The 15,180-nt window shown below is 33.8% G+C and overlaps 1 protein-coding gene and 1 pseudogene across 1 annotated transcript in view; one reads left to right on the forward strand and one right to left on the reverse strand.

Annotated features, from left to right (window-relative positions):
• BCL2L13 (BCL2 like 13) overlaps window positions 1–15,180 on the forward strand; it is a 90,526-nt gene that overhangs the window by 6,331 nt on the left and 69,015 nt on the right. The window contains exon 2 of the mRNA XM_015598424.2: window positions 3,614–3,781. Coding sequence (XP_015453910.1) covers window positions 3,664–3,781 — 118 coding nt within the window. The 5' untranslated portion in view covers window positions 3,614–3,663. The remainder of the gene's footprint in view (window positions 1–3,613; window positions 3,782–15,180) is intronic.
• LOC112472375 lies at window positions 2,184–2,302 on the reverse strand (annotated as a pseudogene).

Here is a 15,180-nt window from a genome sequence, read left to right on the forward strand (position 1 = left end):
TCTCTTGTTTATTCACCTAATATTCTCCTAACTTGTGTCTTTGTTTTCTGTCTTCATTCTGTCTTCCACACCAACTCCAGATTGATTTTTCTAAAATACTGTGTAATCTGTTAATATGCTCTCTTGCTTAAAACACTCCAATGATTCCTAATGGTGTTCTACAATAGTTTTTAGCCTGTTTTGCATCATGACCTAATTTGTGAATCTAATGAAAGGGAGTGTTTTTCTCTCCAGAAAAAAAAAAAATGCTCATGCATACAGAATTAGCATACAGTTCATTTATGGATATGGTTAAAATAATTCCTGGCTTATAGGATAAAACCAAGCTTCCTACCATCCCATAGCATACAAGGCATGCCAAATGCTTACTCCTACTGAGCCCCATTCATAACAAATTCCTTAATTTTTGTGTTCTTCCGTGTAGTTTCAAAATGCTTCTGTGCCTTTTCCTGATCTTCTTTACATCTAAAATTCATCCCTCTCCTATTGCCCAGATAGTCCAATTAGTGAATACCTATTCATGTTCCAAGATTGGCTCAGGTTTTTATAAAGCCTTTCCTGATTTCTACTTCCTTTTTTTTCTTCCTCAAAGAGACTTCTCTGTTTCCTCTTTTGGGTGGCTTTCTCCCACTCTGTGGATACTGACTTGTATCATAAAACTTTATTGTTCTATTTGTTTATGTATTTTTGTTTTCCTCTACTTGACTGAAAACTCCTGAGGACAGGTGATTTATCTTAGTCTTATTTGTGCCTCATGCCTATAGAGTACCTTGTATCTTAAGATGCGTATTGAATGAACACAAAAAATTGTCAGAAAGCATTGTCTTATATTTTAGTCGATGTAATTACTAAGTCTATATGTGGACTTTGCAGAATTTTTCTAAACTGTAAATTTAGTCTAAAAATTTTCTAGAAAGTAGTGTATTATAATTGTTAGGGAACTGTCTTAGAAATTTTAAGAAAAGTAGGTTCCAGTTAGGTCTTGGTTGCAAACAACACAAAGTGATTCTAGCATACTTAAGCAGAAAGGAACTTATGGAAAGGGCATTGGATATCTCATAGAATGTATGGGCAGCTGGAAAATTAGGCTTGAGAAATAGGCAGGAAACAAGGGAGACTCTGCTGCATACTCAGCCAGGGTCAGGCCACAGGAATAGAAGAGTTAAGACTCTGTTACTGGATCTGCACTACTGCCTCTGCTGAACTCATACCACTGCCACCTTTTCTGTGAATTACCTTTAAATGTCTTTCCAGAGTCCAAATCCTAGGCAGGGGCCTCTGACTTGGCTAAACCTATCTGAACCCTAGATGCTGTGGACCAGAACAGGAGAGAAAATATCTAGGCCATTTTAGCTTTTGTAGTGGGAGATTTATTTTTTACTAAGATGGACACTGGAGATGCTCTATAGGTAGGAAATTGGGGTCGGATGGCAGGTAGGCAAAAAATGAAATAAAAAGGCGAATGTCAAGACACAGGGAAGAAAGCTATGTGAAAACGGAGACAAGAGTTTGGAGTTATGTCACAGGCAAGGAGTGCCAGAAACAAACATAATCTAAATGGGGCAAGTAAGAATTCTCCCTGAAAGCTTTCAGAGGAAGCCCTGCTGACACCTTGATTTTGGACTTTTTGCTTCTAGATATATGTCAGTAAAATTTCTCTTGATTTAAGCCAAAAAAAAAGGCAAATATTCATTACAGCACTGCTGCTAGCTAACACCTGGTTTATAGGCCTTAGAAAATTTATTTTACTTTTATAGGTTTCTCTTTTTTTATTTGTAAATTTGAAATACTATCATTTCAATATTAAATGCTAACAGTGTAAAAGTATGATCATATATTTTGAGCTATTTGTGAGTAAAGCACCCTGTAAGAACACAAAGCATGTGGCTCTTATTCCTGTGATGTAAGCTGTAATACTTCCCTTTCTTTGGAGTATGTGTTAATAATTTTGAAATAACTTTCTGAAGTTTATAGGAACTTCTAAAGTTGAACAGGGCAGTCCAAAGCCTATTGTTTGATTTATTGGATATTTTGATATAATTTGGTTGCATTGCCCTCCCAGAAGGTAGAAACAATAGGAACTTTTTAATTTTTTTTTTTTTTTTAAGTCGAGGCAACCCTTGGTTGACCTCACAGGTTGCAAGGACCTTGTCAGTTTACAATCCCTTATTTTTTATTTTGTACGCCTGCAGCACCTGGTCTTCCTAGGTGGTCTCCCATCCATGTACTAACCAGGCCCGACCCTGCTTAGCTTCCGTGATCAGATAGGATTGGGCATGTTCAGGGTAGCATGGCTGTAGGCACAATAGAAACTTTTAAATGTTGAACTAATATTTCTTTTGATAGTCTAAGTAAATACTGATATTAATAGCAACCACAAATACATTTTTTACGAAGATGATATTTAACCATTCAAAGCAGATTTTCATGTTATCCTTTTTTATCTCTTTATATAGCCACTGTTATTTTGTGTATTTCAAGCTTTGCATGTGTTTTTTCATTTTTTGTCATTCTCTTAGTTTTGACATTTTTCTTAGTTTGCTTATTTCAGATCTTAAATTTTGTCAAAATTGCCTCTTATTGTTAGTTAACCCGAACCTCTTTTTCTTTTACGGGATATTTCTTGAAATCTTAAAGTAGTCCATATTGTTGTTTTAAGTAGAAAATAGTTGTTTGGAAACCTCTTAACAAGACATTTTGGTTTGAAACGGCTATTAAGATACATAGTAAAGGTCAAAAGTTACAGATTTTCATTTATAAAATAAATCATTCATGGGGCTATCATGTACAGCATGGTGACTATAGTTATAATACTGTATTGCATATTTGAAAGTTGCTAAGAAAGTAGATCTTAAAAAAGAAAAAAGGTACATGGTAGGTAAAACAGCTGCTGAGTCCAGGTGAAGAAGTGAGAGTTGTAGTTTTATTGATTAGGAAACAAGTTAGGATGCCTAATGAAGAGATTCAGAATAAAAACACTTAAATAACAGTCCAGAGGCTAGTGGTCCAGGTTGGCTAGGTGGCTCTGCTCCATATATATGCTCATTCAGGAACCCCGGTTTCTTCTGTCATATTTCTTCACCATCCCTTAAAGCCGTGGGCTTGTTTGCATGTCAAATCTAGGTGTTTGTCATATTCACCCTTCAAACCAAAGAAAGGAGGGAAGAGGAAGTCTTTAAGGAGAGACCCACAAATTGCAGAAGTGCTGATATTCCTGTGGCTGAGACTAATCATATGACACATTAGTTGCAAAGGAGACTTGGAATTATAATCTACAGCTGTGTGGCTATGGACCTAGCTAAAATTTGGGAAGCTTTACTAGTAAAAGAAAAAAGAGAACATATACTATGGTGAGGGTGAGGTGGGAGCATAGCTAGTGTTTTTGCCACGTAAGTGAATATAGAGAAACTACAGAGAGAGAGGAAATTTGCTTTTGATCTTAACTCTGAATAAATAAATTCCCAATTGTAAGTAAATACAAGTTACATTTTTAAGATTACTGAGAAATCTGAGAAATATTTATTTTCTTATTTAGTTGGATAATTGGAATCAATGGGAAAATTTACTGGGATGTTATAAACTTTAAACTGAAAAGATACTTTTATGTTTTTAGGTTTTACACATCTGTTAGCAGACCTTTTTGGATCTCTGCCACCCAACTCAATGGCGTCCTCTACTACTGTGCCTCTAGGATTTCACTATGAAACAAAGTATGTTGTTCTCAGCTACTTGGGACTCCTCTCTCAGGAGAAGCTGCAAGAGCATCTTCCCTCACTCCAAGGTATTATCTTTGGCTTATGGTGGTTATATTAAGTAGTAATAATTACTTCATATGTAAAAGTATATGTATCTAAGTAACTTATATTTATGGTTTATGTGATCAAATAATACTAATCAGCTTTTAAGAAATAACCCCTCTTCTCATCCCCTGAAACATTTCCAGAAGCAACTACTTTGAATGGTTTTTAAGAGCATGTTATTTTAAATGATTGCTCTTGGTACAGGTAAAAATGTACTAAGTACATATAAACAAATTCATCTGTCTTTAGAGAGTTCATAATTAATAAGACATAGAATTGCATAATTATTTACAAATTGCAATGCAATTAACTTCCTTAAATTGCCTTTTTTTCAGGATATAGATTTAAACAATGAATTCTTATATCTGATAGTTTTTAGCGCAATTCTTTGTATTGAGAATTTTTATATATCCTTATTTAAATAGTTTGTCAAACAAAGCTTAGAACACTTGTTGGATTCTGAATCAGTCTTCTTCATTAAGATGTAACATCATCATCTTAAATATTCTTTTCCACAGATTTCTAATACAGCCTTGGAGATAATTCTTATTTATCCTCTGTCATTTTGGCTCAAGAAAGATTAGTGTTGAGAATTCAGAGATGATGGAATCCATTGGCCAATCTAACAGTTAGAGGGATGGCAGAAAGTGTCCTAACAATATTAATTTAAATACTTACGTATAACTAGTGGGTGTGTTCTGTTTTTAAATATTCAATTATATTTTAAGTACCTGAAGGTAGGTTGTTATTTTAAACAAAATTATATCAAAATGACTTTTAAAATTCGTAAAAGAAAATATGATACCAAATATCTGATTTATTATTTCACCTAACACACAGCAACCATTTTATTTTCTATTATCCTCTAATCTTTTATCAGTATACACAGTTTTTCCATAGTTGTAGTCAGTTATTTGTGATTTTTTTCACTCTATTTTATCTTAAATCATGTTCACATGTTTTCTGTATTTCATCTCCTTTATTTTTCCAATTTTTTTTTTTAATCAATAGCACTGCTATATAATTTTTGGTGTACCATAAAGCCTTTTTATTCTTGCTCACTAACACTGGTAGTAGGACTTTACTTGACAGAGTCAGAGAGGGAGTAAAGAGGTTATTATAAGAAATTTTAGTTTAAAATGTTAATAAATGAACATTTACTTAGCAATTTTGATGTAGGGCCAAGGCATTTTTTTTTAACATTTTATTTTTTATTTTTTTTCCCCTACTCTCTCCCCTCCAAGGCATTTTTTTGAATATGAGTCTGTTTAGAATTCTATGTCATCTTTCTAGCATAAGCCAACCATATCTATTACCTTTAGTTTCCAATTTATATTTATTTAAAATAGAATGAGAACATAAAGACCCTTATAAAATAATCTGATTAAAAAGTCATTCTAGGTTTTTATGATTCCCCAACCCCTCATTCTTTTATAGTTGTTTCTCTCACCCTTAATCTGAAATGGCATTTTTAAAGCAACTTCCCAAAACATTTAATTTAGCTTTCATAGAAATATGAAGTCTCTTTGCACAATCATATTTTAATGATGTCTATGATTTTAAATTATACAATTTCAGCAGCAAGTATAACTTCATAAACAGGTTGGGAGAAAAATAACTGACTCTTGGTAAGCATATAGCTTATGCAAGTATGCTAGAAAGTAGTCTACTAGCTGCATGTGTTCAGCTAGCTGTGGGCATATTCAGTATGTTTTATAGTGAGACTGTAGTACGTCTCTTAATTCAATAAATTACTTCATGGAAGTTAGTTAAGAGTACTTCTGTATATTGCTTTTTTAAAAAATCATTTGCTTTTGCTAAGTTATTTAGAGTCAACCTACCGAATCAAAGAGCAATACTCTTTTTATGAGGAATTGCCATTTAAAATATGTGGCCTATAGATGGTCATACTATGTAGCATATCTTTATAAATGTTTGTACATTGTCTTAAAAACTAGTTATAACTTCTGAAATGCTGGATCTCATTGTTCTATTTAGACTCAGCAAGCATCTACCATAATAGACTTACTGGGAGGCCAACCAAGTGGTTGCATTGGTAGTGATTAATACATAAATGGTTAGAATGCCTGAGGTAGAGACTGTCTGTACAACAATTCAGTTTGGGAGGAAGATTCTGGAAATTAATTTTATGAAATACATGTGGTTTTTATACTCAACCCCCTAGAACTCCATAGGTGCCCAAAGTAGACATCAAGACTCAGTTGATTAGAGCAAGATAGCTTATTACTTTAGCTCAGCAAACACCAAGAGTGTTACCATGGTAGCACTAATTCCCCTGCTTCCAAATACCACAGGGTAATTTGATGAGCCAAATTGATGGCATTTCATATAGTAGGTTGTACCCAGTTCCCCTCTCCCAAAGAGCGAGCAATTACATTGTAGTCATTTTGACCTACCCAAAGTAAATCATTTTCCCTTTGAGAAGCTCTAGAAATGGCTCGGAGTCAGAGGACAGCTAAGTCTTCAATTTTTCACAGTGAGCAAGGACATACAGGGATGCCTGGGGCTCATTGCAGGCTACCACTCCTAATAGTCTACTCCTCAAGATTAAATGTGGTGACATTCAATGAAATCCATTCAGTTGGTCTCATATAACACTTGATTAAAACTATTAACAGAATTTAAATTAGCAAGATGAAGCCATTCTGCAGTATTGATCTCAGCTCTCTACCTAAGGACCCCAGATTCAGCCAGGTGAATAAGTCCCAGAGGAGGACTAGTAGGTCTTTTTTTTCAGATAACCACTTAGTTTCCTTTGCTTAACATGTATGTATAGATTGTTTCAACTAACTAATAGCATTAATCCAACTCAACAGGAAGTGTCGGCAACCGTACATGTTCAGACAGGATGTAGTCCAAGACCAGTCTATTACCCATTATAATCCATGCAAAGACATTTAAATTGATCTGCTGATCTTCTAGGGTTTGTGCCATCTCATTGGCTGTGGTAGCCAAAGTAAAGGATAGGTTTCTGATTATTATCTATGGGGCATGAACTCCAATACCAGGGAACAATACTTACTTTGCTATATGGAACCAGAAGTCAGTGTATCCTTGGGTAGGACAGCCTTTTTTACCTAGGGACCCAAAAATGGGAATGCAGTCCAAGAGGTGGTTTCATTCTCTCTTCAAAATATTATCTAAGGCAGGGTAGCAGGGCTTGTAATTTTAGTAACATTTCAAGTCTGCAGTGAAAGCTAATTTCCGAAGCTATTTATTATTTGGTAATAGTGGTTGAGGGTGGTTCTTCTTGTGCAGAAAAATTTCAGTTTCGTTTTTGAGCTAGAAAAATTGCAATAAAACACTACGACTGCTTAGCCATTGAACTACTGTATGATAGGGTATGTCAGGATATCTTCAATTTCTGACAAAAATTCATGGAACTTAACAATGATTAAGTCCATGACAGCAAATAAAGTTCACTGTTGAAACTTCTGTTCATTGATACAAGATAGATTCAAATATTTTCCTATAGATCCTATAGATGAGTACTACAGTGAATAACCATAGGTTTTAAATATTTTGAATTTTTGCAATCTTTGTAAATTTGTCTAATTTTTTTGCTTCACACATATTTTTGCCACTATCAATACCACATCTTAGCAGATTCCACTTTGGGTTGTAGTGAATTAGTGTTTCCCCAATTTCTTTGAAAATATTTCCACTTGTAATTATTCTACGTAAGCTATGCCAGTTCTTCAGACACTTCAAGCTCTGCATTGACTCAAATAAACAACGCATGAGCAGTTTTCAGACATCTGTCACTGCATCGAGAGCCAAGGAAAGCCACTCAAAATTTCTTGCCTTGTATTTCAGTTGACTGTTGATATTGTTCCCATTGTCTTCAACTCATTGAGCAGCTGATCTGTCCAAAAAACTAATAAGCTTTTGTTTTATCTGGACACTTTTCTTCAGTTGCTGCAATTGGATGTGATCTAATTAACTCAACATCCCTAAATAGCTTTCTTTGCTAACAATTGAGCCACCTAGAAACTTTTTGGTCGCAGCCTCATTTTCATTTTCTTTCTTTTTTTTTTTTTTTGAAAAAATAATTAATTTTATACCACTGTAAATACTCAAAATACATGTTTTATCTGCAAGATAGTTGGGTAACTCATGTGCTTGTGTGCAGGTTGGGTGTGTTTTGTTGAGTTTTAGATGTTCAGCTTATTATTTCAAGGGGAGAGATCTGGGGACATCTCTCATTCCGCCACATTTCTGATGTCCTTCATTTTCATTTTTATGAAGAAATTCTGTGAGATGTTCCATTTTAAATTTCTTAATTTTTCTGATTGTTGCTTTTCCTGTGAGTTGGGAATATTGTGATGAGTGCTTTATAGTCTGGCGATATCAATGCATATTTTGTTCTTTTAGCATAGCTATAATGTCATTGCACAATAAACACAATACTTTGCCATCTAATTTGATAACAAAATAATCTATATTCCATTGTGTCTTAAAAGCAGAATGTGCAAGCCCACTTCTACTTTTCTTGTTTTACACGATGGGTACGTATAGGGAAATTTAAAATTGTGGTATGGCAATATACGCGGCAACTGAAATGCTGTGTAGTTATAATTGTGTCACTGCAATTTGTAGTGTGTTGAGCAGCAGTGTGAAGTTACGAGAGCACCACACAAGTCTCTTGAGCCTACTCATCTCTACCATTGTAGCATAAAACAACCATAAATAATACATGAATGAATGAGTATGGCTATATTCCAATTAAATTTTTGTTTATGAAAATTGAATTTCCTATAATTTTTACGTGTCATGAAATACTAATCTTTTGATTTTTTTCAACCATTTAAAAAGGTAAAGATCATTCTTAGCTCGTGGGCTGTACAAAAGCATGCAGTGGGCCAGTTTGCCCTATGGGTCGTATAGTTTGCTGATATTATTACATCTGATATTATTACATCAGTGCAAGGAACATTATTTTTCTCATTATTATTAAGGAACTCATTCCATTTATGCACAAAACTGCTGGAGTTTTTTATTGTAAGCCCAAATCTGTCACTTCTGTTCTTTAATCACATATCTTTTTTATTAAAATATTTATTTTTAATTGTATAAGTCAAATATACATACTTGAAAGTATTTAGAAAAGTAAAAGAAGAAAATAAGAAAAAATCCTATAATCTAGTAACTGAAATTATGAAATGTTAACATTTTTTCCAAACATTTTTATAGGTACATATAAATTTGAATTTATGGTTTATAAAAATGAGATTATATATATGCCATTTTGTAATGTTTAAAAAAATTAACAATATATTTGAACATTTGTCTATGTCAACAAATAAATATTTATAGACTCCTACAGTAGAACATTTAGGGCATTTACTGATATTTGCTGGTAAGAGATATTCATCAGTCATCTTTGAAGTGGGCACACAACAGTCCTTCAGGTAGCCTGCACATTTCTTAAAAATGTTCCAGTTTCCAGTTTCATTAATCGTTTCAAAACATTCCCCTGACTAGTTATAGCCTTACAGGTCTAGAAAAACACTAATAGAACTTTGCAGTGATAAAAATGTTCTGTATCTTCTCTGTCCAATACTGTAGTCACAAGTCACATGTGACAGTTGAATGCTTGAAATGTGAATAGTGTGACTGAGGAATTTAATTTTTAATTTAATTTTTCTTTGAACTTAAAAAGCTAAATGTGGCTAATGGTTGCAATATTAGACATGCAGGTCAAGAACTCAGTTTCTTATCTTCCCCCTCTAAGCCAGCCCCTATATCTATAGTAATTTGTTAGTGATATCACCTTCTGCCCAGGCTTGAAATATAATTGTCATCTTTTAGCTCTTATCTCTGCTTTCTGACTCTTTCTTTGTCAGCTGTTACCAACCGTCCCAATTTTCTCATGATTCTTCCATTATCCTATAGAACTTAAATTATTGCAGATGTCTCATGATTTTTCTCCTCCATTTTATGTCTTCCTCATAGTTTCAAGCAGATTGAACTTCTTAACATTGTCTCTTGCATTGAGAACCCATAGTTGCTCCCTTTCTCTGCAAATCTTTCATTGATTTCCATGATCTGGTCCCATTGCCTCTTGTGTCTTGTGTCTGTTATTGCCTTGTACTTTAAACAACCCGTACTTATTCCTGTCTATATTTTTTCACTCAAGCTGACCTGCTGTCAAATGGTAGACTTCTGTGATCGTGATTACTAAGGTTCACCCGTACCTAATTCTTCTCCTTCCTAGACCCATGGGAAAATTATATTTAGACAGGGCCATGTGACTAGTCCTAGCCAGTGAAATATGAGTGTATGTGATTTGTGTCACTACTAGACTATGACATTTAAGAGCCAGTGTACCTTCTTCCCATACTTTTTCCATTGCCTTGTGTATATATGGATGTAGAAGGGAACATATGTTCCTAACAGCATAGCTACAATAGGGCAGAACCATCATCAGGCAGAGTTGCTAAGTGACCGTATGAAGCAGTCTCCTTGCCGTCCAGTTCTCCAGGTTACATATGTAACATGAGGGAGAAATGGACCTTTGAATTAAATTGCTCAAACTCCTGGATTTATTTATTACTACAGTATAGACTAGCCTTTCTTAATTAACATATCTCCCAAATATACATGTTACGGTGACCAACTGTCCAGTTTGCCCAGGATTGAGTAAAACTGGGGAAATTCTGAGCAAACTGGGATAAGTTGTTCATCCTAATACACATACACACTTTTCCACCTATCAGATTCCACTAATTTATGTCATTTCTCAATTGTAACATACTCCATGTACCACAAAATCCACGCCTTTTCAACTCCTGCAATTTACTAAATTTGGTAGGACCTTAGGGATTGTATTGATAAATTTTTTTTCTTACTTAAGCGTAGAATTTTTTTCTACCTGAGGAGTTTTCCTGCTTTGGCATTTTTGTTTTGTTTTTGAAATTTGGTTGTTATCCTTATGTTGTTGTCTTGTAAACCCAAGAGCTAAGTATTTATACATAAATACAACCAAGTATAGGCTAAATTCTTAGAGAGAAAAGTTAGGTTGTTGTTGCTGTTTTTGCTATCTATCCTATTTGTTATCTAAAATGTGATACAGAACTCACTCCTATGCTATGCTGTTATAAATCAGTTCTTCCATAGCATTCATTGGTGTAATGTGGGTAGGTTCGATTTCAAGTTCATGAAGCAATAAGTGTGAGAAGAAGAGTCTAAAGGAGGTGACCGTCATGACTCAAGATGTTCGTCATATTAAATGTCTTTAATTTTTTCCTGAGTCATGTGCTGTGTACAGACTTATTCATAAATAGTAAGCTCTACACTTTTTCCAGGACTAGTTAACTTTTCTAGACTGGTTAGTTTGTGCTGAGTATATTTAATCCTGTTCATCCAGCTGACTTGCATATTCGATGCCAAGTAATAACTTGTGTTATGTTCAACTTTACACATATGTAGTAATATAGAGGACCTTGATGCTATAGTAATTAATATGGATTTAGTAATAAGACATTTCTCAGGTTAGGAAAGAAACTTCATGTTTGTTAATTAGTAATGTGGCTATCAAATACATGTAGTTGTGATACTGATTTATTTGTTCAACCATTAAACAGTAACTCCCCATTTTTCCCTTCCTCCCTCCAGCCCGATGCAACCACTATTCTACTTTCTCTAGTTTAACTATTCTAGGCACCTCATTTGAGTGGAATTATACAATATTTGTCCTTTTCTTTCTGTCTCATTTTGCTTAGCATGTCTTGAAGGTCCATCCATGTTGTAGCACGTATCAGAATTTCATTACTTTTTAAGGCTGAATAATTTTCCATTGTATGCATGTAGCACATTTTCTTTATTCACTATTAGTGGACATTTGGGTTATTTCTACCTTTTGACTATTGTGACTAATGCTGCTATAAATATGGGTGTACAAATATCTGTCTGGGTCTCTGTTCTCTGCTTTCAGTTCTTTTGGGTATATAACCAGGTGTGTATTGCTAGATCACATAGTAATACTATGTTTAATTTTTTGAGGAATTGCCATACTTTTTTCACAGTAAGTACACCATTTCACATTCCCATTAGCAGTGCACAGGGGTTCCAATTTCTCCACATTTTCCCCCAACAGTTGTTTTTTGATTCTTTTTAATTTTTACAATAGTCATCCTAATGTGTATCCTTGTGATAGCTCTTATCTTTTTATTGCTGAATAATATTCCATTGTATGGATGTATCATAGTTCATTTATCCATTCACCTATTGTAGAATATCTTGGTTGCTTCCAAGTTTTGGCAGTTATGAGTAAAGCTGTTGAACATTCATGTGCAAGTTTTTGTGTAGATATAAGTTTTCAACTTATTTGAGTAAATACCAAGAGGCATGATTGCTGGATGATATGGTAAGAGTACGTTTAGTTTGTAATAAATTACCAAGGTGTCATCCAAAGTGGCTGTACTATTTTCCATTCCTTCCAGCAATGTATGAAGGTTCCAGTTTCTCCACATCTTTGCCGAACTTAACTATTGTGTTTTTCACTATAGCTATCACAATGGATGTGCATTGATATCGAATTGTGGTTTTAATTAATAGTTAATGATGTTAAACATCTTTTCATGTGCTTATTGACCATTTGTATCTTTGGAGAAATGTATATTCATATCCTTTGCCCTTTTTTGTTTTTATTTTTTATATTTGTTTTCCTTTACTCATTTTAAAAAAAATTTCTTTTTATCGTTGAGTTGTAAGAATTTATTGTATATTTTGGATACCAGACCCTTATCAGACATATAATTCTAGATATTTTCTTCTATTCTGTGATTTTTCTTTTCACTGTATTGGTAGTGTCCTTTAGTTTTTCTGAAGTCCAGTTATCTGTGTTTTCTTTGATTTCTAAGTGTCATGCGCATTTTTACCTGTATTTCTCTCTAAGAGTTTTATAGTTTTAGCTCTTAAATTTGATCCACTTTGAATAAATTTTTGTATATTTTAATGTGCCCCCCATTTGGGGAACTATTGATTTAGAAACTATGTTGTTCTGAACAGTCTAGTCCATGCAGCTGTTCAAAATTTGTTAATCTGATATTCACTTTGAAATATTGAGTGTATTTCAGGGCTGAAATATGGTTATGCTGACTCACCTGACTCTTCATTTGACAATGAGATGGGTGGGATTACTTTCCTAAAGTCTGTTTATCTTTGAAATATTTTTCTCTGGGTTTATAGCGCAGGATTTATGCTGCATTGGTGCTACTGGGTAGCTCTATGCTTTTGAAAGTTGAGGTGGGGGTTGATTAAATAAAAATCACTGAATCTGTCTATGTCATTAGTTAGCTAAATAAATAGCCTTTTGTGCCGTGACAGCAGTAGACTTTTTCGGATTTAGGTTTTCCACATGGCTTATTATCAACTATGACAACTTGTCATGTGCAGTCAGTATCACATTAGTCTCTTGAGAATAGGCACCTCTTTAATCAGCTGCGTGTCTTTAATCTGGCAGGGTGAGGCATATGGTAACCAAGACATTATTGTCATTTATTTTGTGTCATCGTGGTGGTATTGGTGGTAGTGTGATCGGGTATGTGTATATGCTTTAGGTATATAAATTTTCCAAAAAGAAGTGGATGGCAGATAAAACATTTGTGTATTCTTTATTTTTCAACATACATCAAAAATTGTAATCGTGTTGTAGAATTCAGTAATAATTTTACTTACTAGATGATCTACTTTATTATCTTGTTTCTGTGTGATTTGTTTGAGTCTAGGCATGTTATTTCAATTCCTCAAGTCCCATATTCTTCATATAATGAGGAGGATGGACTAGACAGCTCTTACTTTACAAACCTTTCTAAATCTAAACTTCTGTGATTTAGACAGTGATTAAAACTGTTATAAGCATGGAGATAATAGTTGAGGTCTTTTCCTTTCAATTCTTTGTTCTCAGTATTCTTCATCACAATTCCATCACCATAAATAAATGCTCTACTTACTGTTTTATGTATGTGGTTGGTCTGTAATGTTATTCTTTTATGTAAAATGTTCCTACCTCATACTGGGTAGGAACAGGAATGAATTTTAAAAATTCCTTACCACATATAATTTAATTAGGCTTATGATAATACATAATGGAAAAATATAAATGGATAAAATAAAAATAAAATCAGAATAGGAAAACTATACAGTTCCATAATGGGAATATGAGATCACAGATATGTAGTCTATAAGGTCCTATACGAGTATGTATCCTTGAATTTGGTTCTGAGGCAGAGTCAAAAAAAAAAAAAAAAAAGGCAGAGGTATACTTAGTTCTCGGAAGCCATACTATTTTCTTTTAAGTGGAACATTTTTCTTCTTTTTAAAATTTTTATTTTTTCAATTAGAGTTGATATTTAGTATTATTTTATATTAGTTTCAGGTGTAGAACATTATTCTTTAAAACATTTTTTACCCAGAGCTTTATTACATAAGACAGGGAGAAATGCAGTAGAAAATGTTGTCAATATCAAATACAGTACTAGGTTTTAAAACTATCTCTTAATGTGATTCTGGGTAAAAGCTAAGGAAATGGCACCAAAATGCAACTCAGTTAAAACAAATAGTTAACACTCTCTGGGGACCTAGATTATATGTATGTGCTTTTCTGATGATCTAGCTTAATATGAGGATAAATCTAGAATGCAGAGGTGTGGAGGAACTGCCTATCATGTTAGGAAACAAAAAATTAGATCCTGCAGGTTGTATTCTCTGGCAACAGTTTGAAATGTTTAGGTGTTCTATATTTCTGATTAAGGACGCATCATGAACAAACTAGATGTTAAGTTTGAAATGGTTTTGCAGAACTTAAAAGGCTAACAAAAACTTTTTCAGCATGGCTGTTACTGTACTTCTGTCATGGAAGTATGTTTGAAGGAATATCAGTGTGTATAAAAAAGATTTCTCTTAAAAGCACTTCCATTCACTAGCTCATGAAAATGATTGATCAAAATTCTTACATTTGCTTGTATGGCAGAGATTATTTTAGACTGGACAAAGTTTAAAGTGAAGTCTCTTAGAGGCAAGGCACACTTGGATACGTAAAAGACCATGGAACATCGGGTATTCAGGAATGTAGCTTAGTAAAACTGTCCAAATGAATTTATTGTGAATTGTACCCTTAAATTAAAAAACAAACAAACAACAACAACAACAACAAAACAACTTTCCTTTTGAATTTTTGAAAATAAATTAAACTTTGGTGGATATATGCTCAGGAAAAAAAAGATTTTTAGTTTTAGATCAGTTTATATTAAGTCATTCTCTCTTGCAGCAATTGAAGAGCAAGAATAACGTTAGTTCATCAAGATTTCTCCTAGTTTGTTTTATAACAGTTCTGTTTTACATCACTTGGCATTAT

The sequence above is a fragment of the Pteropus alecto genome, unplaced genomic scaffold (assembly GCF_000325575.1).
Source record: "Pteropus alecto unplaced genomic scaffold, ASM32557v1 scaffold76, whole genome shotgun sequence".
Taxonomy (NCBI): domain Eukaryota; kingdom Metazoa; phylum Chordata; class Mammalia; order Chiroptera; family Pteropodidae; genus Pteropus; species Pteropus alecto.